The following is a 21215-nucleotide window of genomic DNA, read 5'->3' as shown; positions in this document are numbered from 1 at the left end:
AGTAGTACACACTCTACCACAAACCAGTTTCATAGCAAGCAGTTAAAAAGAAGACACAAACCCTCCCCATAACAGAGGGGCGGGTGCTGCGTCTGTCAATGAACTTCAGAGAAAGGGATTTTACTGTAAGTTCTTACAAAAATCCAGTTTTGCATCCATCTATCGGATAGGATCAGATGAAAACGGACAGGCGGTCCGTTTTCATCCAATCTCCCATAGAGGAGAGCGGGGATCTGACAGGTCTGTCTCTGCACAGTGAGCGGTCATCCAGGCGGAAAGCCCATGTGAAAGGACCCTTATTGTTTAAATGATTAGACAAATATGGAGACCCCTGTATCACTTTTACCTAAAAGCCCTTTGCCTGCTGTTAAAGCCGACATTTGATTCCCAATAGAAGCAACAACAGTGAGCTTGATTTAACTACTAGTTTGCCGCACTGTTTAGAAACTTATCTTGGTAGACAAGTGGTAATCCTAGAAAATGTAAGTTTAGAATTAATAGTCTTTGGCAGGTCAAACCGCTCCCATATATGTATTTCTGGACATCCAGTCCTAAGATTCACACATCTCTTCCACACTGCACAGTCCTTTTCAGCAGGGAGGAGACCTGATTTTCTTCTGCTACAGTTAAGCTCTCTCTTTTTATGATTCTTGTTCGTTTATGACCACTGCAGCATAATTTACTGTCTTCTGGTGCTACTTCTGCTAGTCTGATCTCTGCTGTACAGTACACTAGAAGAGGCTGATCTAAAGTCAGGTACTTATTCTGATGCATTACATACAAAGAAAATGTAATGATGTATTGATTGATTTATCTTCTACATGTTTCTGAAATTTAGATTTACTTACAATAAATCCAAGACACGCTTATTACTTATCTTACCTTTTCTCCCCTGCTGCTGCATTTGTTGGCTGGGACAGAAAAAAAAACAATCCCAATTTAGACCAGGGTTTCTCAACCAGGGTTCCCCCAGAGTTTGCTAGGGGTTCCTTGAGCAATGAGCAATTTCTGCCTCTCAGGTAAGTTCCCACTGACACCATTCATCTTTTTAGCTCTCTGTAAAGGGGGGAAATCTTCCCAATGACCACAAGTGTAAGGAGCATTCATTCCACTGACCTTCACACTAATGTATCATGAGATGTAGGTCTAGTAATTTTTAGCACAAGTTCCCTGAGACCGGAAAGTTATTTTAAGGGTTCCTCTTTGTTGAAAAGGTTGAGAAAGGCTGGTTTACATCTTAATGGTAAGAACAAAGGATTTTTCCCCACTCCCAGTGCTGACCAGCCATTCAACCAGGACCAGCAGCTTGTTATGTAGGAGGAATGGAAGGTTCATGCACCCCCCCAACCTCCCGCAGAATTGTTTACTGACAAAATGTGGAACATTTACCGAAGCACATTTTTTTCTGACAACCTGAAGAATGACAGAACTCCTATAAAAAGAAAAAAACCGAAGACAACCAATATTGTAAACACAATCTGGAAACACTGAAAATACTCATACAAGTAATTTGCTTGATTTACCCTTAAAGGTCAATACAGCATGATAAATTATCAGCCCCTGATATTTCCTGACAGTTGTAAAAGAATCCTTGTTTTTTTACACACTGTCCATAAATTTAGTGACGGTTGGCAACCCTGATTCGTAAGTACACAGTGTTTATCTTTTTTCCTGGCCTCTATTCAGAGTGTTGGGGAGCGAAGGGAGGGTGATTTATAAGCTACTGCAGGCATCACCATTTTAGATAACCTGCATGGGCAAAGCACAGGTTCGGTTTGAGAGCTTGCTTACTTCATAACTTGCCCCTTCACATTTATGTTCCCAATTTACTTCTGAATAATGCAGAAATATGTTCTATTTTACAGACAATGAACAGCTGGCTAGATCTGGAACCAATTGCCTAGAAAATGTTGTTATTCTAAATGGAGAAAAATTTACTCTTGAAATCTGGGATAAAACTGGCAACTGTATGCTAGATATCTTCAAGACCACCATCCCACATGCGTGAGTGTTCAGTCTCTGGTTCCCTGTACATTTGAAGAAAATCACATATACACATAGGGCAGGTACAACTAGGGAATAGAATATAGCAGAAGGGTTCACTGCTTCTGTTGCATTGAATAGGAAGTCACCATATAAATGGTTTATTGGTGGGTCAGATCCTGAAATATACATTTAGGGTTTACAAGGTTTACTTTTATTAGATAGGAGTTTCAGCGTTCATCTGAAACAGCCTGGCCTTTATAAATTTTGGTCATGTAAGCATTTATTGAAATTGTTCCAGAAATAATTTATAGAAACTTTCTAGCTTCCATTCACTGTCCCTGGTATAGTTTAGTATGCTACTAAAAGCATACGTGATTCCTCCCTTCCTCGATATATGCTCCAGAGGAACTGGAAGGGTATTTGTCCAGGATTACATTTCCATACCTTACTGCTGCTCAGCGTAGTGAACTAGATTCCCCACTTACGTTGGAGGAACTACAGAGAGCAGTTGCAGCATCCCCCAATTGCATGGCTCCTGGGGAGGACGGTCTCCCCATGGAAATTTATAAACAATATACAGAGATATTATTGCCACAATTATTGAAGGTTTTAATGCTGAAAGGGAACAAAGCATTCTGCCCTCCACCATTTCTAAGGCTAACAATGCTATTGTTATTTTAAAACCTGGTAAAGACCCGGTAGACCCAAGTTCCTACAAGCCTATATCACTTCTGCAGAGTGACATTAAACTATTAGCTAAGGGGCTGGCCCTTCGGCTGAACAGGGTTATTACATCCATTGTACTTTCAGATCAAACCGGATTTATACCTAAAAAGTCTACTGTGGTCAATTTGAGAAGGCCTTTTCTGAATATGCAATCATTGGCTGACAATGTAGTTCATAGAGCCCAGCTCTCTCCAGATGCTATGAAAGCCTTCAATAGCATTTAATGGGTAGATCTCTGGGAGGTTCTTAAAAGATTTGAATTTCGGGAGATATACATCTCCTGGGTCTGTTTATTGTATTGTCAACCTCAGGCTGCTATCCGGGAGTAAGGTAGATTATCTCAAACTTTCACTTTGGGAAGGGGCACTGGGCAGGGATGCCCATTGTTGCCCCTGCTATTTGCCCTGGCCATAGAACCACTGGCTATTCAGATCAGGGATAATCCTGGTATTACTGGTTTCTGCTATGGGGACAGGCAGGAAAAACTGATGCTATATGCAGATGACAATGATTTTGCTTGGCGATACCGACACTTCACTGAGGGAGACTATGGCCACCATTACAGGATTTGGAAAGTACTCTGGACTCAAGATAAATTGGTCAAAAACTACGCTAATGCTCATTGATTTGCAGAGAAGCGGGTTATGTTGCCCTAGTGTGTGATTTACCAGTTACTGCCTCCCTTAAATAACTAGGGGTTTGGATAACACCCTGTATCAGGGATTATGGTTGACTTAATATTTCCCTGCTCCTACTAAGATTTCAAGAACGCATACAAATTTGGAACTCTCTATGCATGTTGGTAGCTGACAAAGTTAATCCTATTAAAATTATTCTTATGCCCCAATTGTTATATCTCCTTCATAATTCCCCGGTGACGGTCCCTTTAAAGACTTTTAGGATAGTTAATACCATATTTCGTACTTTATTCTGGAAAAACCGCCCCCGCTAGAATAAAAATAGAACATCTGCAACATCCCAAAGATGGCGGTGGTCTTGTGTTGCTGAATCCCTGGTTATATTACCTGGCTTTCCAACTACAACATTTGATTAGCACTATGCACACATATGCAGAGCATGGGAATACGCATAGTAGCTCTTCTGTTAATGTAATGCTATACACGGTGGGGAGCAGCTCTATGGCCCTCGAAGCGCAGGCTTTTGGAAAGCCATGTAAAATTTTTCCTACATAGAATCTAATACAGAAAGTATGGAATAAAGTCAAGTACCTTCATGGAGTGAAGGGTATTACAGATTTTAGTCCCATTTGGTCAAACAATACCGATCTTAAGTTAGTCAAACTACAGCATGGTGCAATATAGAAGAGGTATGGCGTTGTATATTTGAGGCAAATCTTTCACAAGGGAGTTCTGCTCCTATTAGATGCATTACGAAGGCATATGGCCTGCCGCCCTTTATGCACTTCCACTACATGAAATTAAGGCATGCCATAGTGGCTCAGGTTAAAATCTATGAATGGACCATGTCTCCAGTACCTTTATTTACTTTGGGTAGGGAGGCAGAGGCATCCAAGGGTTTCATATCCCAGCAATATGCTACGCTACTTCAGTCATTTTTTAAAAAACATCCCCTACAAGTGCAGACTAAGTAGGAGGAAGACATTGGGCAGCTAGATGGGGATCAATGGGAGGAAGCTCTACAAGCTGTGACCACTTGCTCCTTGAATGTATTTTAAAGGCTGACACAACTCTATATTCTTTTGAGCGTGTACCCCCCCCCCCCCCCGATGACACACTATGGGACTGCTGTCTACACAAATGTGCACTAGATGTGGGCAGGATCATGGTGATTTAATACACCTATTATGGAGGTGCCCCAAATTGCACTTATATTGGAGGGGGGTGGTGCTGGACACTGAACCAGTGTCGCTTCCTTTGGACCCCAAATCTTGTTTGCTTAACCTACTAGACGAGTTTGCATGGGACAAATCATACTAGAGAGGCTATTACTAGTAGCTTATTTCTAGCTCGTAAAATGATAATGAAACATTGGAAATCAGAGTGGCTGCTGTGGGAGTGGGTGGCTGCTGTGGGAAACGCCATTAGATTGGAAAGGCTCATTTACCAGCATAGTGGGTGTCCGCGCAAGTATGAAAAACTCTGGGACCCATGGTTAGATGTACCTGGGCTTGCCATGGCGGATCTGACCAATTTTATTTCAGTATGGGAATAGTGTTAACAAAGTCATGTACTCTCTTTATGTAAGCTGCATTATACTTGGGTTGTTTGCTAGTTGATGCCTACATTTTGTTGTCACAGTCTGCTCGAATCTGATATATTTTTGTATAATATACAGTATATGTGGTTGGCTATGTTGTTTTGATCTGTATGTAACCAATACAAGTTTTTTTTTCAAATAAAAAAAGAGAGAATGTGAGATTGATTGGATTTGAAGTCACATCATTTCTGCTGCTTCTGTAAAACTGTAGAATAGATCTGTCATGGTGTGTCTGTGTGCAATGTGCTCTTCATCCCTGATGTTCTCTCTCTCTCTAGGTTATTGACATGGAAACCTGCTGCTGGAGATTCAGATATAAGTGCCCAGTCTGACAAACAGTTGGTAAGTGTTATCTTCCCAGAATAATAATAGTAATTTATTTGAAGTGTGTGTGTGTGTTTAGAGAGAACACATGTTTAAAATCACACTGATACATTTTCTGTAATGTTATCTAATACAGTGTAATTTACACTCAAATTATCATTGATCCCAGGCACTCCATAAACTGTCTTTTTTGCCACCCTTTGCTATTTATCAAGAGTTGTGCTGGCTATACATTATACATTTTTCTGATTCAATTTCCTTTAGATTTACCTTCAACTATGTAGTGCAAAGGCCTGCCTAATTGCATAAAAATTGAAAATGTTTAGGTTTCACCTCCTATTTTGTTTTGGTAAATCTAAAGTTGTTCAAGAAAATTGTATAATGTATGGCAAGCCTTACATTGGGTTTGGAGAATGTGCAGCTTTAGGTGAGCTTGTGCTCATTCCATGCAAGGAAAAGCAGCAGGTTCACCTAATCAGTGTTTCTCAACCTTTTTTCAGTCAAGGCACCCTTTAAAAATGATAGACAATCTCGAGGCACCCTTTAAAAATGATGGACAGTCTCAAAGGCACCCCATTCTAAAATGTAAAAACGATTCTAATACTTTTACATAATGCAGCCATATCCACACAAGTAGGGCATCCAAAGTTAGAGGGGATTTATCCTTCCAAATACACTTTTACCAACTGGTACTGACTAGTATTCCATTGTTGTTCTTCTCCCTCAGTTTTTTTCCATCACTTAGCTAATGTGACCCCAATGCTGATGGAGAGGCAAAGGACAGGGGGGGTACAAGGATGCTGTGCAGGCAACTGACATCCTCCATATTACCTGATCATGCCATTTGTCTTTAGGACACCGGCAGCTAGTGGATTTTAATGGTGCACACTGAAAACCCATGGCTTTGTGTAACTAAAAGGCAGGTTGCATTCACAAACTGGCTTGTATACAATTTTTGGGCATTTTTTTTAGGCACCCCTGAAGAAACCTCAAGGCACCCTGGTTGAAAAAAACTGCACTTAATTAACACCTATATGGCTGTCTATACTTATCTGCCGCTGCATTCAGTGGTTGAAGATTGGCCGCTGAGGCACTCAGCACTCCCACATAGGGTATGGAGAGAGTCCTCAGTCCTGACCTGGACCTTATAAAAGAAAATGTGTATGCTCCTGGGAAAGGTACAGGTGCTACCTTGGTGCAATGCAGTGCGATTGTGTGCCCCAAAGACTTCAAAAACATACTACACAACTGCACCAAAAATTGAATCAAGTTGCAGCTGCACTAGTGTGAGCTCAGCCTTAGTGCTCAGTGGTGGCATTCTAGTGTTAGTGTAAGGCAGTTTTAGCAATCTGCGCTACTGGATATTTTTTAGGATATGCTTTCGGGGGTCTAACCCTTTCTTCTAGATTCAAACAGTATTGTGTATCAGTACTGTTAGGATCTAGTGGCAGGTAAACCTCCAAAAGCATGTCTTGAAATTGTAAAATTGACCACCACTAAATCATCAGGTGGCATGGGGCTACCAGTCATCAAAGATTATTATTATTATTATGCCTCCTTACTTGATCAGATGAGATTCTGGTTTTCCTCACCTGAAGATAAACTCTGGTTGAATATTGAAAAAGAGATTACTTTAAGCCATGGTTTAGCAGCTCTATCTATTGCAAGTTATGCTCTTCCTAAAATTAACCCACTGAACTTATTGAATAGCAGGTCTACGCTAATGGTATGGAAAAACATTTTATCCAAAACCAAAAGCATGAAAAACAGATCCAAAGTATCCACTCCAACAAAACTATTAGATTACTGCAAGATACGCTTTTCTGTTTGTGACTGGATCAAACAGGGTTGCCACATTTATAACGAAGGGAATTTCTGTTTTTTATGGCTTGTATCATTCTATTCAAATGACAGTAAGGCCACTGGACGTTTTAACAGCTGCTGTTTTTGGCGTCCGATGTTTTTTTCTGCAGCCAGTAAACTCCCCAGTATGTTATCCAAGGTGTCCATGCACACATAGGCTGGTATCAGCAGTTTTTGGCTGGGGTGTTTTGTGGCTGTAAAAAAAACGCAGAACTAGTGGGTTTTAGGAGGAGTTTTTCAGCTGTAAAAACGCTCTAACTCTGATAAAAGCTAAAAAACACAGAAAAACGCGGCTATTTGGCGTTTATCAATGTTTTTGAGCCATAAGCTTTTGTGGGAGTATAGTTTTGATTAAAAAAAAAAAAGGGTAAAAAATGCTACAGCTGAAAAAAGCTAAAAAACACTAAATGGCGCTACTGCTGAAAAACGCCTTCTACAGCTACAGCTTTCTACTGATGTTTTGATAACGTCCAGTGTGAATGAGGCCTAAAAGCTCAAATATGATTACAGTAGATCTAAAACAAGAATTGTCTTAGAGTCAATGGCAGAAAGCTATACAGATTGCAAGTAAAGCTTCCTCTGGCATTGAGCACTTGGACAACACACAGAAGATTTTAAATAGATGGTACTTAACACCTGTGGCTATCTAAAATATACCCTTCCACTTCACCCATGTGCTTGAAATGTAACAAGCAAATCAGCAACCTGCTCCATACCATATGGAGCTGCAGAAACTTGCATGGTTTTTGGAAGTCCGTATCCTCCTTTAAAGCTTCTATTACGGGTAATTGAACTAAACTTACCCCTGATATGGCATTATTGGGTATAAATTTGGACATATACCCCTTAGCATTTAGGATAACCATGGCCCATATACTAATAGCAGCAAGATTAACCATAACCAGTCTATGGAAATCCTCAGAATCACCAAACCTCTCGACTGTAATTTCTTGAATAAATATACAAGCACAATACGAACTAATGTTAGCGTATAATAATGATTCCACTTATATCTTTAAAAATAAATGGCTGCAATGGCTATCACATCCTGGAGCTTTTAATTCTTTAAAAAAATGTAACCTTTAACTGTTACCCTAACCCAGTGATGGTGAACCTTGGCACCCCAGGTGTTTTGGAACTACATTTCCCATGAAGCTCATGCACTCTGCAGTGCAGTAGAGCATCATGGGAAATGTAGTTCCAAAACATCTGGGGTGCCAAGGTTCGCCATCACTGCCCTAACCCTTGTATACCTATGTATCGCAATTCAGATTTTGATGTAACTAATTTTCCTAACTTTTATAACAATGTTCCTTGTTTTACATTTTATTATGTTGGTTATGGCCTGCTTACAGCCTGATCCTTTCTGGGGGGGTGAGCAGGACCAAGAAGTACTATACCTATAGCTGTTCCCTTCCTTTTATTTTATTTTGTTATTACATTACTTGCTTTACTACCACTTTACATTGTATCTAACGTAAGGACATAACTTGAGTTTCCTCTGTAATTTTACATATTATAATTTAATAAAAATAAATTGTAACCATTATTGCACATAAAGTATTTCTTATTGGACTTAGCTAATTTGCAGTGTTAAAGCTGACCTCCAGCTTTTAGTGAAGTTTAAATCATTAAATTCAACCAAGTGGACAAACTATTACCTATACTAACACATGCAAAGGCTGTGAGCGCCACCTGGAGCACAATTGATCCATTTTCAACCATTCACAGAGAGCTTTGTATTCTCTGAATGAATACAAAGATTACTCTGATTGACTGCGGTAAAGATGGTTTTATCATCTGCCGGTTTCTCTGCCTCGGTCAATCAGAGGAAGCTTTGTATTCTTTCTGAAAATACAAAGCTCCCTGTGAATGGGTGAGCAGTGCTCAGCCCGACTGAATTTTGTTCCAGTTGTTTGATGAGAAGTTTCCATCCCACTGCCAGAACACAGCACTGTATACTGTGTGTATGTAGCTGAGCTGGCTGTATACTGTATGAGAGCTCACAGCTGCTGAACGTCATAGTGAAGGTAAATTTCAGACCAGCTTGGTCCAAACAAACGATTTAAATTTTACTAAAAGCTGGAGTTGAGCTTTAATTCTTAAAGTTAAAATAAAAGCATGGATTTATGTACTTGAACCAAATAAGTATTTGTTTCTTCCATATTACTCGTCATCCTAATAGTGTTCGTGTGCCTGTTTCAGGATTCTATATCTCAGAAATCTGTGGATATTCATGACTCTATACAGCCTCGGACAGCAGACGGCAGGAGAATGACCCAGTCGGGGATGACCGCAGTCGCCCACGAGGAGTTCTACTCTAAGTCTGGAACAAGTGAGTACCTTTTTCTTTTACTGCACTGGGGGATTGCGAGATGATAATTTTACTAGTGTTGGCTTGTGTGGCACAGAGTTTGTTTTTCAAACAGAACTTTAACTACTAGATGACCACAAGCTAAAGCCGGCCATAGATGAAGCCATTTCTATCCTTGGAAGTAAATCATTTGATTCAAACAATTTTGTTGTTCTCCGCATTGCCCTTTTAAAGTGGAGGTGCTAGCTCTTCACCCTCTCCACCTGCACTATTGGAGCATGTGCACTGATGCGCCGAAGGGCTCTGCCTGGCCTTCGGGTCCTGGCAGAGCCCTTCAGCACATCTGCTGCATGTGCAGTCAATTTCCTGCACATGCAAAAAGATCACAATCTACTAACAGCCGTCTCTGCGCATGCACGGAAACCCCCACATTTGTGCAGCTGATCGGGGACATTTTTTGTTCTCATATGTACCGCTCGTGTGACCCCAACTATAATGAAACTGACCGATTCTGACAATCCCGGAGTATATAAAGGGAGAAATAAAAATATATCTGTCATTTGCCATTTTGTGTAATAAAGTAGTATTAAACTACCTAATGCAGAACTCCTATGAGAAGCCTCAAATAGAAATTACTATTCCCCCAGCTCACAGACAGGTATACAAGTTTCAGGACAGTAGCTGTAGTCACACTGCCTCAGAACTAGTATACAGCAAATAAATTGAGGAATAGCTGCTTTACCCTGCTTCACTGGTCATTCAGTTTCAATAACCACCAGTGTATGAAGGCTGTATTAACATGCTTGATTTGTACTTTTCTGTATTGTACATCCATCACTTTCAGTAATGGGAGAAATGTTTTTGTTCTTGAGTCTTTCTTCAGATTAATAATTATGTGCTTTAGGTCTGAAGAAACTGTAATGTCTTCTTTGCAAGTAATCATTTTGCTGGCTTTATGTTTAAGAACTTCCAGAGCAGAAGCTGTTCTCGGCACTTTTAATTAAGTGTGTGGTCCAACTGGAGCTCATTCAGACCATTGACAACATTGTGTTCTTTCCGGCAACCAGTAAGAAGGAGGATGCCGAAAACTTGGCAGCAGCTCAGGTGGGTCACATCTTCTGAAACATTGCAGCTCTCCCAGCTTAAAGTGGTTGTAACCCAAAAAAAAAAAAAAATGATCCTGTTCCTTTCAAGCATAAATAACAACATAGTGCTTGTGCTGTGTAATTTATTCCTTTTTATAATTTAAAATACCTGGTTGATCCTGCCTGGTGCTGCCCTGTCCTCTGTAAACTGACCAGGTTTATCATGGCTGCTGATCCATGATACTGTGATCAGTTTATGTGCCTCTGTCAGCCGCTGTTTCTCCTCTCTCCCCCTCCCTCCCTGCTATAATAACTTTTTCTTCCTAGAATCCCCTGTGTTAGATTAAGTGATGTGCCCCAGTGTATGCGCTTTATAAAAAATATGCAGCTTCATACCTTAGTTCAGAGCGCCGATTGTCGCTCATTTAACCACCTGCCCAGTGTTGTCCTCTCCTCCCGGCTTACGTCAGCGGAGAGTTCTCAGCTCCCCTGCTGTAGATCTCAGATCGGGGGGAGGAGAACGGCAAGTGGTCACGTGAGCGCTGAGTGGCACTATACAGTATAAAGCTGCATATTTTCTATAAAGCATACCATACACTGGGGCACATACATTCAAACACAGGGGATTCTTGGAAGAAAACAAAGTGGCTTTACAACCACTTTAATCACAAAGACCGCTTCAGGATTGGACTAGAGCTATAGTGAAGCTACTAAACAACATGCAAAGTCAGCAAATGGGCAGAAAAGAAACTGCCTGAATTGTCTATGTTGCAAATAAAATTAGTGATGCTTGTCCAGTGGTTTATAATTAAAGATATTACCCAATGTTGTTCTATAGTTAGCTCTTATAGCATACAGTCACACAAGTCAAGCAAAATTTAACGGCTCACGGAATTTAGGAAAAGAGAATACTTCTTGTAAGTAATTGATCTTATCGCATCTGTTTTTCAGCATTTGTGCTAACATTGGCTGACATTGTCCCTACTGGGAGAACACATCTGTGTTTAAAAAGTAGTGATCACAATATAGAACAGCAGTTGTGAAGTCATAGCAAAAAAATGGGAATGATGGTAATATACACATTATTTCTTTGGGAATGATCTGTAAATTCTAAAGTGTAGCAGTGTGTGTATGGACTAACAGGGATTAATTAGCTTCCACCTCCTGCAGCGATCCCGCGGTGTCTGAGCGCTCCTCCTTTGTTCTTGTGTTGGCAGACTGACAGCTGCTAATATAAAGCTATGTGCTTCTGCCTTTACAGAGGGACACTGTTCATTTTGATGTCCATGTTGACACTCAAGATCAAGGCATGTATCGCTTCCTCACATCTCAGCAGCTCTTCAAACTCCTTGATTGTTTACTGGAATCCCACAGATTTGCAAAAGCTTTTAACTCCAATAATGAGCAGAGAACGGCGCTATGGAAAGCAGGTTAGTGTGTCTGATGTCCATCTTGTGTAGAGCTTGGATACAAAGTTCATATGGCTAATTTGCAGAAATACCACTGCACTGTTGTCTATGTAGTAGGCTCATACCTGGGCACTGTGTGATATGTATTATTTCATATATAATTATAATATAAGTAGACATTCTTCATAAAGGTACACTGCAATAACACATGAATACTTTGCATTTTAATTATCTTTGGGGGCACAGGTTTCCCTGTTTGATGCTTTTTTATTATTTACTCATGTGTGCAGTTGGCTGTCCCACTATCACAATCCCGGTAAATTACCACTATCCTTATTTACCAAATAGCCCTGATGCTGAGCCTGTGGAATTGCTGGCAAAGTTAATTTAAAGAGGATCTCCAGGCTCCCCCCAAAAAAATTAAAAGTCAGCAGCTACAAATCCTGAAGCTGCTGACTTTTAATATAAGGGCACTTACCTGTCCAGAAATCCAGCAATGTCATCACCTAAGCTGATTCTTCACAGCGTGCTTCCTACTGCACATGTGCGAGCCGCGCTGCGCTTTGTGAATGGTCCCGTAGTCTTCTGGGACCTGTGATGTGTCCCAAAATACTGCGGGGAATAGTGGGGGCTGGGGGTCGAACTTCCGGCTCAGATTCCAGTGTCAAAACCAGGTACCCACTCCCCCCAAAAAAGTACCAAACGGGGCAGGGGAGGGTACAAACAAGCAAAGCTTCCCCTTTTGGGTGGATGTTTGCTTTAAAGTATCTAAATCTAAGAACAAAAATTGAATATATTGCAGCTTACCAGTCCTAACTAAAGCTCCACTACCATATACTGCGAGCAGGCAGGTTCTTCTGCAATAAAATACACCTACCTGCCTGCTCAGTCTTCTCATTGTTTACATTGCCAATGAAGTCCCTGTGTGCCAGTAACACACTTCCTGCCCCAGGGTGACAAAACACACCCACAATATTGTATCTGTTGAGGAGCAACATTTCTTTCCTGACTTCGGACTACAAAACACACCCCACACCTCATCTCCATATCATAGGGGGGTGTTCTGTAGTCCACATAGAGAATTTGGCAGGGCTGATAACATTATTGGGGATTTCACTGTTGCAGAGACACTGTTATCAGCTCACTGGATTTCTGGGCGGATCAACAGGTATTTTTGAACATATCGAATAGATATAAAAAAAATGCATTCAAAGGTTTATTTAACAGACCAAAACTAAGCAATTATGACCTTCTCAGTTATGTAATGCTGCCTTTTAGAAGCAGTACCAAAATCTGGGATGAGTTGTAGTATGTAAAACAAATTTTCTCATTCACATTGTGCGCATCTTATACAAGTTTTACATGTGTTTTCAGGAGTTTTTAAACTTTGCGTTTTTTTACCATTTCCTTTTCTGTTGCTTCCTTAGTTGTGAACATGCCATGACAAAAAATAATGTAAATTAGTGTAAATTGACATACATGCATTTTACAACTATGAATCTTTTCTGCTTTAGAGTCGTACGAGTCTATGGAGAAAAGTAGCTTTTTGTATATGATCTTGTACAGTGTGGACCAGAATTTTTTTTGCTACATTTTTCCTGCTTTGCTTTAGGTTTGGTCCTATTGACATCCATTATCAACGCAGGCAAAGCAGGTCAAACACAGCTCCTGGCGTGTTTATTGTTGGCTATGAGTAAGCGATCTGTAGAGTCGTGAAACGCGTCAACCTGTCCCATGTCTGTGTGATGCACTTATGTATTCAAGTTTTATGGGGAATAAAACACTTCCATTTTCATCAACTCCTGAGTGGGGTCAAACTTTCTCTTTGATTACTTGATTGGATGGCGGATCTGACCTGCACCGGAGTGCTTTGCCTCACCTGAGCGGCTCTTTTCTGTTACTACAATTGTTTATTGTTACTTACTTTGTTCACATGCATGTCATTCACATTTTGAAGAATTATAATTGTGCACAGAACTGCCAGAAGTGGCAAGTGTCACAATAACTCTGTTGTTTCTCTGTTGTATAACTGAAAAATAATTTTCAGTAAAAATTACCTGATGCAAAAATAAAAAGGAGATAGATCTGTTTTATGTCTGTCTGTGTAGAACAGAAAGGAAACCATCCAAAAATTGGGACTATTGTGGGCAATATTAGACAACAGACAAAAAAGGGGGCATGAGTATATGCATATATATTAAAATAGGTTTTAATTATTACAACAGTAAAATTGTCCAAAGGGACACAGAGACATAAGAAATTAGAGCTAACATGTATGTGGATACAATATCACATTGACATAAGAAGAACCTCTATGATGAACAACAAAGAAGGGGTGAGACAGCTGAAGCGTTTCGAGACTTCAGGGTTGTGCTCTTCTTTAGGATGCTCACATATATATATTTTTACATAAATGTTCTAAAATGCAAAAGAGAGTAATAAATACAGGTTATATGGATATAGAAGCAGATAAGTATATGCATTTAATGTATAAGGAGATAGTATGCACCATGAAAATGAAACCAACCGGACTCCGAGATGCTCCACATACAAGATTAGCCCCAGAAGTATTTAAAACCAATAAGCAAGGTGGTGGTCTATGTTGACCTAGCGGTCAGCCGAAAAAATGGCAGCCTGCCCACAATCCCCACCAAGAAGGGTGCCGCTGGGGTTGCAAGGTAGGGCCCAGATTAGCCAGACAACCTAAGGGTTGCATACAAAATATGTACAGTTGTATTCAAAATTATTAAACCCCCCAATGCTGTAAAGGGTTTTAGGGAATTTACTGTACATTTGTAATTGTATTCAGAATGAAATCCTACAAGGACTTCTTAAAGAACTATATGCAACTAAAATTAGATCAATTGGTTTTGTAATACAGTAGTAAATGTTTCTTTTGTGAATTCTTCATTGACAAAATTATTCAACCCCTTAAAGACTACCACTCCGAAGAACAGAGGTTCATTGAACTGTGTTCAATCAGGTATTGAAAACACCTGTGGATGTCAGGGAGCAGCAATAAAGCCTAATAAGCACCAATTAGGCAGCTTTAAAATGACTGTGATACTCAGCTCCTTCTAGACATTTACTGGTGAGGTTACAAACATGGTGAAGTTAAGAGAATGGTCCAGGAAGACAAGAGAAGAGGTGATTACTCTTCACAGGAAGGGTAATGGCTATAAGAAGATTGCAAAGATGTTAAACATACCAAGAGACACCATAGGAAGCATCATTCGCAAATTCAAGGCAAAGGGCACTGTTGAAATGCTACCTGGTCGTGGCAGAAAGAAGATGCTGACTTCGGCTGTGCGCTACCTGAAGAGTGGAGAAAAGTCCCGTGTGACTGCTGAGAAACTGAGAAAAGATTTGTCAGATGTGGGTACTGAAGTTTCTGCTCAGACAATACGGCGCACACTGCGTAATGAAGGCCTCCATGCCAGAACTCCCGGGCGCACCCCCTTGCTGTCTCCAAAGAATAAGAAGAGTCGACTGCAGTATGCCAAAAGTCATGTGGACAAACCACAGAAGATTTGGGATAGTGTTCTGTGGACTGATGAAACAAAATTAGAACTGTTTGGGCCCATGGATCAACGCTATTTTGGGGGAGGAAGAACAAGGCCTATGAAGAAAAGATCACCTTGCCTACTGTGAAGCATGACGGGGGGGTCAATCATGCTTTGGGGCTGTTTTGCTTCTGCAGGTACAGGGAAGCTTCAGTGTGTGCAAGGTACCATGAATTCTCTTCAGTACCAGGAGATATTGGATGACAATGTGATGCAGTCCGTCACAAACCTGAGGCTTGGGAGACGTTGGACCTTTCAACAGGACAATGATCCCAAGCATACCTCCAAGTCCACTAGAGCATGGTTGCAGATTAAAGGCTGGAACATTTTGGAGTGGCCATCACAGTCACCAGACTTAAATCCGATTGAGAACCTCTGGTGGGACTTAAAGAAAGCAGTTGCAGTGCACAAGCCTAAGAATGTGACTGAACTGGAGGCTTTTGCCCATGACGAATGGGCGAAGATACCCGTAGATCACTGCAAGACACTTGTGTCAAGCTATGCTTCATGTTTAAAAGCTGTTAGTACAACATCCTTTTACAGTTATAAGTACTAAGATGGAATGTCACTTGGGGGTTGAATAAAAATGATAATGATGTGAGCACAGAAAAGACATTTGTGGTTATTTCATTATAAATGTTATGTTATATTTGTCTGACCTACACGTGCCTCTTTGATTTAATTGTAAGCAGGATGACTGAATGATCAAAATCAATGTCAAACTGGCCAAAACAATCAATTTTAGTGGGGGTTGAATAATTTTGAATACAACTGTATATATGTAATATTTTAGAAAATAGAGATACTGGCTGCCAACATGAAATTCAGGCATAGGATGTTTAAAAACACATCTAAAGTAGTAAGCAAAAGGACATAGATGTATTCCTGTAGGTGTATGGCTGATAAATGGATTGGCTTTTGGTTAAATTCGGTTAAATCTTGACCAAGACTGTCCAAATGGGGATAAGCTAAAGATAGAAATAAAGTCAAAAGCAGAACATAGCAAAGTATAAGTAATTGGAAGTATCATCCTTTTGCAAAGGACTAGTAGAAACAACGTGTACAGAAGGAGGTAATATAAACACCTACCACAGTTGCGGTCAAAAAGGTATATGTGGACCACACTGAAGCTGCACAGAGCTTAAAGGGGAGTTCCACTGGCTTTTGTGTTTATTAAAAGTCAGCAGCTACAAAAAGTGTAGCTGCTGACTTTTAATAAACACACTCACCTGTCCCACGGTCCAGCGATGCGGCCGGGGGGATCCTCGGTTCTCTCCGTCTTCTCCCCGTGACGCCGGCATCTCTAGTGTGGGCACCCGGCTGTGACAATTTGCGGCTTCGCAGCCAGGTGCACACTGCGCATCTTGAATGGACGGGCAATCTTCTGAGACCTGTGACGTATCCCAGAAGATTGCATGGAGGGGGGAGAGGAGAACTTCCGCCCGACCCGCCTTGGCGGCCCGAGCAGAAGTGGGAGCGGGTACCTGTCAAAACTAGGTACCTGCTCCCCCCCCCCCAAAAAATGACATGCCAAATGTGGCATGTCAGGACCACTTAAAGCGGAAGATCCACTTTTGAGTGGAACTCTGCTTTACGTGCATTATATTGGCAGCTAGGGCTTGAGAAAGAGTCAATCAGTATCTACTTGGGAAGCTTCTGTGGCAACAGCAAATAGTGGCAAGGCTAATGGGAGGGCTCCAGACACCCCCCCTCCCCCAGACCCCCCTACCACACAAGGGGTAGCGTCACACCGCATCATCTGCCCCTGGCGCATGAGGTGGCCATGGGCGGCGCAAAGGGGCGGGCATTCGGAACAGCGACTAATCACGGGCCAAGAACAGCCATGAACGGAGGCAGGACCGGAGACTGCACACAAGGGAGATGACAGCCAGCCCATAGCCAGAAGAGACAGGCCACCATACCTTAAAAATGTGAATGGACAAGGCCAGGAGCCCCCATGCGCCAGGCAGCACCACACAGAGGACAGAGCGATGTGCAAATCTGGCATTGCTCACAACAATACAGACACTTGCATGGCCATCGCACATGTATCGAACGTCAAATCGGAAAAAAAGAAAAATGGGTGAAAAAGACACCAAACCAAGATGGGGCTTGTATTGTAGGAACATTCATGTCCAGCCTGGCCAGTCACATAGATGCAGATCATAGTCCTATAGTGATTTCAGCTTCCCACCACCTTTCTTCTTATGTCTGTCTGTGCCACCTGCGCGTTTCTGTTTCAGAATGAAATAGAAACTAGCACGGGTCTGTACCTAATTAACAGAGGGAGTGTGGCAGTTTTTCATACAAAAACTGCCTGATTCCTGCCAGGTTTGACCTTGTCAACAGACGTCTCACATCCCTCAGCCTCTCTATGCCCGTGCAGTGATTACAAAGCACGAGCAGAGACTGCACAGGATCAACACCCACCTCCTCCCTCCGCTCTGAGCTGGGCAGGAGACAGACGTGAGATCAGCCCATAGAGATCCAGCTTTCCTTTCTCTATCCTGTGTGCTGTGCCTGTCACAGAGCAGAGATCTGATTGCTCCTAATTAACAAAGGGGGTTAATGCCCCTTTTGTTATTTAGGATCAGCATCTGCTCCAGTTTCTACGTTTTGAGGAGTCGTGCAATCATTTTAATTTCCTCCATTGTTTATAAACCAAGCTAATCTACGTAGACCTCTAAAATGGGTATTTTAAAATATACTTCAGGGGTCAGCCACCACTTCTTGTTTAATACATTGCAGAACAAACTAGTTGATCGTATTCTTTTTTTTGTCAAGGTTTTAAAGGAAAATCCAAGCCAAACCTCTTGAAGCAGGAGACAAGCAGCCTGGCTTGTGGGTTGCGGATTCTGTTTCGCATGTACATGGATGAGAGTCGGAAGAGTGCTTGGGACGAGGTCCAGCATCGGTTACTTAAGTGAGTAAAACATACAAGTCTAACAACCAATCCTCTGCTGGCAGCTTCATCCTCTATGGCCCACATATAAATAATGTATGTAATTTTACATTACTACTTGTTCTGAAATTTATTTTCCTGATTTTTAATGCTTTTTGAGTTCCAGATCCAGAAAAAATGTGCATCAAGTTAAGGTGGAACGTCACTCTCTTACCCAACAATGAGTGTTTTAATCCTTATGCTGGAAGCATTAGTAAACGGATAGGAAAGCATATCATATTTACTTGTTTTACACTTTTTTTTTTCTTTTAACATTTCTTTAGTTACTTCCTGGTTTCCAGGCCTAGGCAAATGATGTCATACATCCCATGAGTCTCCAGGTGGGGTTTCAGATAAGCCCTCCTGCCTGCATGCCTGAGCTAAATGCAGATGGATTCCAGGAAGTAAATGCTACACTAATCATCTGCCCTTACTCAAGATGGCCACAACCAGAATGCTAGAGGGTGTTTTTCAAAGTGATTTCTCAACAAAATAAAGCATGGAGGCATGGATGGGTGGAGGAGTTTGCTTTGAATATTTAAAATGAAATCAATATTGTTTTTGCTTTGTGGTGCTCAGATGCACTGTAGTTCTGCTTTAAGTCAGAACTTATCTACATACTTGTGGGTCTGTGAATCAAAGTATTTAAGCCTTTGTTATCAGTATGACAGCCAGGCAATCTAGCATTGTAAGAATAGGAGGTCAGCAATGGCAGCCTGCATTTCTTTAAATGTTCCCACAGAAAACAGCAGATATCCCTCAGGCTGTTGGGTTATATATTCTTATTTCTGACAAGAGTTCTGAAAGGAGTTAGAGGGATTATAGAAAACCATGGATCTCTATAAAACAGACTCATTTACGTGGACCTACCTGGAATCTTTAGGTGATATTAAACCAAAAATATATTATATTGCAGTTTCCCAATCATTAGATGTGGTAGCTGTATTTTCTTTTTTCCCTGGTGATCTGGCCAGTAACACATCACCTGTATTTTACAGACATCACTCTGGATGAAGGAGCACAGGCCACAAGTTTAGACAGCAGTAGTGTCAGTCTGGGGAGAGGGAAGTGTTAGACGTACTAGCAGGTTTAAAAACAATGCCAAATTGAAGCTGAACTCCAGTTAATATGTTATACTCAGCTACGGAAAAATGTTTTTGCCTTTTGGGATAAAGGTTTTACACAAATAAAAGCTGATCATTTTAAGCACCCCTGCCAGTGTTAAATGGTCTGACTCATCCCTGTAACTGCAAGAGAACTTTTCTGTTGAAAAAGAACAGACTTACTAGCTAGATCATCAGATAAAAATAGAGAAAAAGAAAGCTTAAAAAAACGAATGCAGCCAAGACATCTAAGAATTATAAGCTACAATATAAGAAGTGTTTGCTTTTGGGTGTAATACTGCTTTGAATGATAAGTTCTCTTTTACAAAAAATATAATAAATGTAGATTTTTTGCAGGTAAAAAAAATATGCATTTATTTATTTATTTTTTGTTAGGATCCTTTTTATAGCATTGCACCCATGATTAGCAGATTGTGGGGGTAATGCCAGGTCCTGCAGACTGTTTGTGCAGCTGTTTACCTGTACCTCTGATACGGGCAGGCAGTTGTAGCTGTTTACCTGTACAGGCAGTTGTAGCTGTTTACCTGTACCTCTGATACGGGCAGGCAGTTGTAGCTGTTTACCTGTACAGGCAGTTGTAGCTGTTTACCTGTACCTCTGATACGGGCAGGCAGTTGTAGCTGTTTACCTGTACAGGCAGTTGTAGCTGTTTACCTGTACCTCTGATACGGGCAGGCAGTTGTAGCTGTTTACCTGTACAGGCAGTTGTAGCTGTTTACCTGTACATCTGATACGGGCAGGCAGTTGTAGCTGTTTACCTGTACAGACAGTTGTAGCTGTTTACCTGTACCTCTTATACGGGCAGGCAGTTGCACTCTGACAGGAAGCTCAGTGAAATACCTAGAGCAATCAACAGTTCCCTGGTTGTTCATTGAAAACTACAAGCTGACAGCCTCAAAGAACAAAACACTGTGAATGGAAACGTGGCTGGGGAGGCAAACATCTGCATGGGCATGTTTTGTTTAGATTATGATAGCGAACTGGGGGAGAATATCCCCCGCTCACTGTCAAATCAGGAACTCGTGGGGTGCGGAGGCAGAGGTGCATTTGTAACTTGTTACATGTAACACCCTAAATATGGGTATAATCTAACACAAGGTGAACTTATCCTTTAACCACTTGCTACCCGACGGTGCAGCTATTGTTCTGGGATGCTGTCATATGACGGCGCACCCACAGCGGCAATCGTGGCCGCGCCGTGTTGCTAGGACACGGTGCGACCCTGATCTCGGTAAAGAGTCAATGTCATGACTCTTTACCCATGTGATCGGCTGTGTCCAATCATGTATCCACATGTAAATGAGGAAGTGCCGTTATTCGGCTCTCCTCGCCTCACACTGTCAGAGTGTGAGGCGAGGAGAGCCGATCAGCGGCTCCTCCTCATAGGGGAGACAAGTACAAGTAATCAGGGCACTGATCATCAGTGTCCTGATTGCACAAAATGTAAATAAAGTGCCAATTACTGCCCACCATCAGTCCCTGCCATCAGTGCCCATAGTGCTGCCAGTCAGTGTCCATCAGTGCCTGCTCATCTAGGCACTGACTTGCAGCACTATGGGCACTGATGGTGCCCATCAGTGCTCATCAGTGCCACCCGGCAGTGCCGTTAGTTATGCGGTCGGGCGGGCAAAGCCCCACTTGG

General features: G+C 41.5%; 1 protein-coding gene across 1 annotated transcript in view; it reads left to right on the top strand.

Annotated features, from left to right (window-relative positions):
* ARFGEF1 (ARF guanine nucleotide exchange factor 1) overlaps nt 1–21215 on the top strand; it is a 319100-nt gene that overhangs the window by 285556 nt on the left and 12329 nt on the right. The window contains exons 32-37 of the mRNA XM_082258428.1: nt 1866–2004; nt 5229–5292; nt 9343–9472; nt 10416–10555; nt 11798–11966; nt 18293–18431. Of these exons, the coding sequence (XP_082114554.1) occupies nt 1866–2004; nt 5229–5292; nt 9343–9472; nt 10416–10555; nt 11798–11966; nt 18293–18431 (781 nt within the window). The remainder of the gene's footprint in view (nt 1–1865; nt 2005–5228; nt 5293–9342; nt 9473–10415; nt 10556–11797; nt 11967–18292; nt 18432–21215) is intronic.

The sequence above is a fragment of the Pelophylax lessonae genome (assembly GCF_965119305.1).
Source record: "Pelophylax lessonae genome assembly, chromosome: 5".
Lineage (NCBI taxonomy): Eukaryota > Metazoa > Chordata > Amphibia > Anura > Ranidae > Pelophylax > Pelophylax lessonae.
The sequence above is the reverse complement of the archived record's forward strand: the minus strand, read 5'-3'. Positions and strand labels throughout refer to the sequence as shown.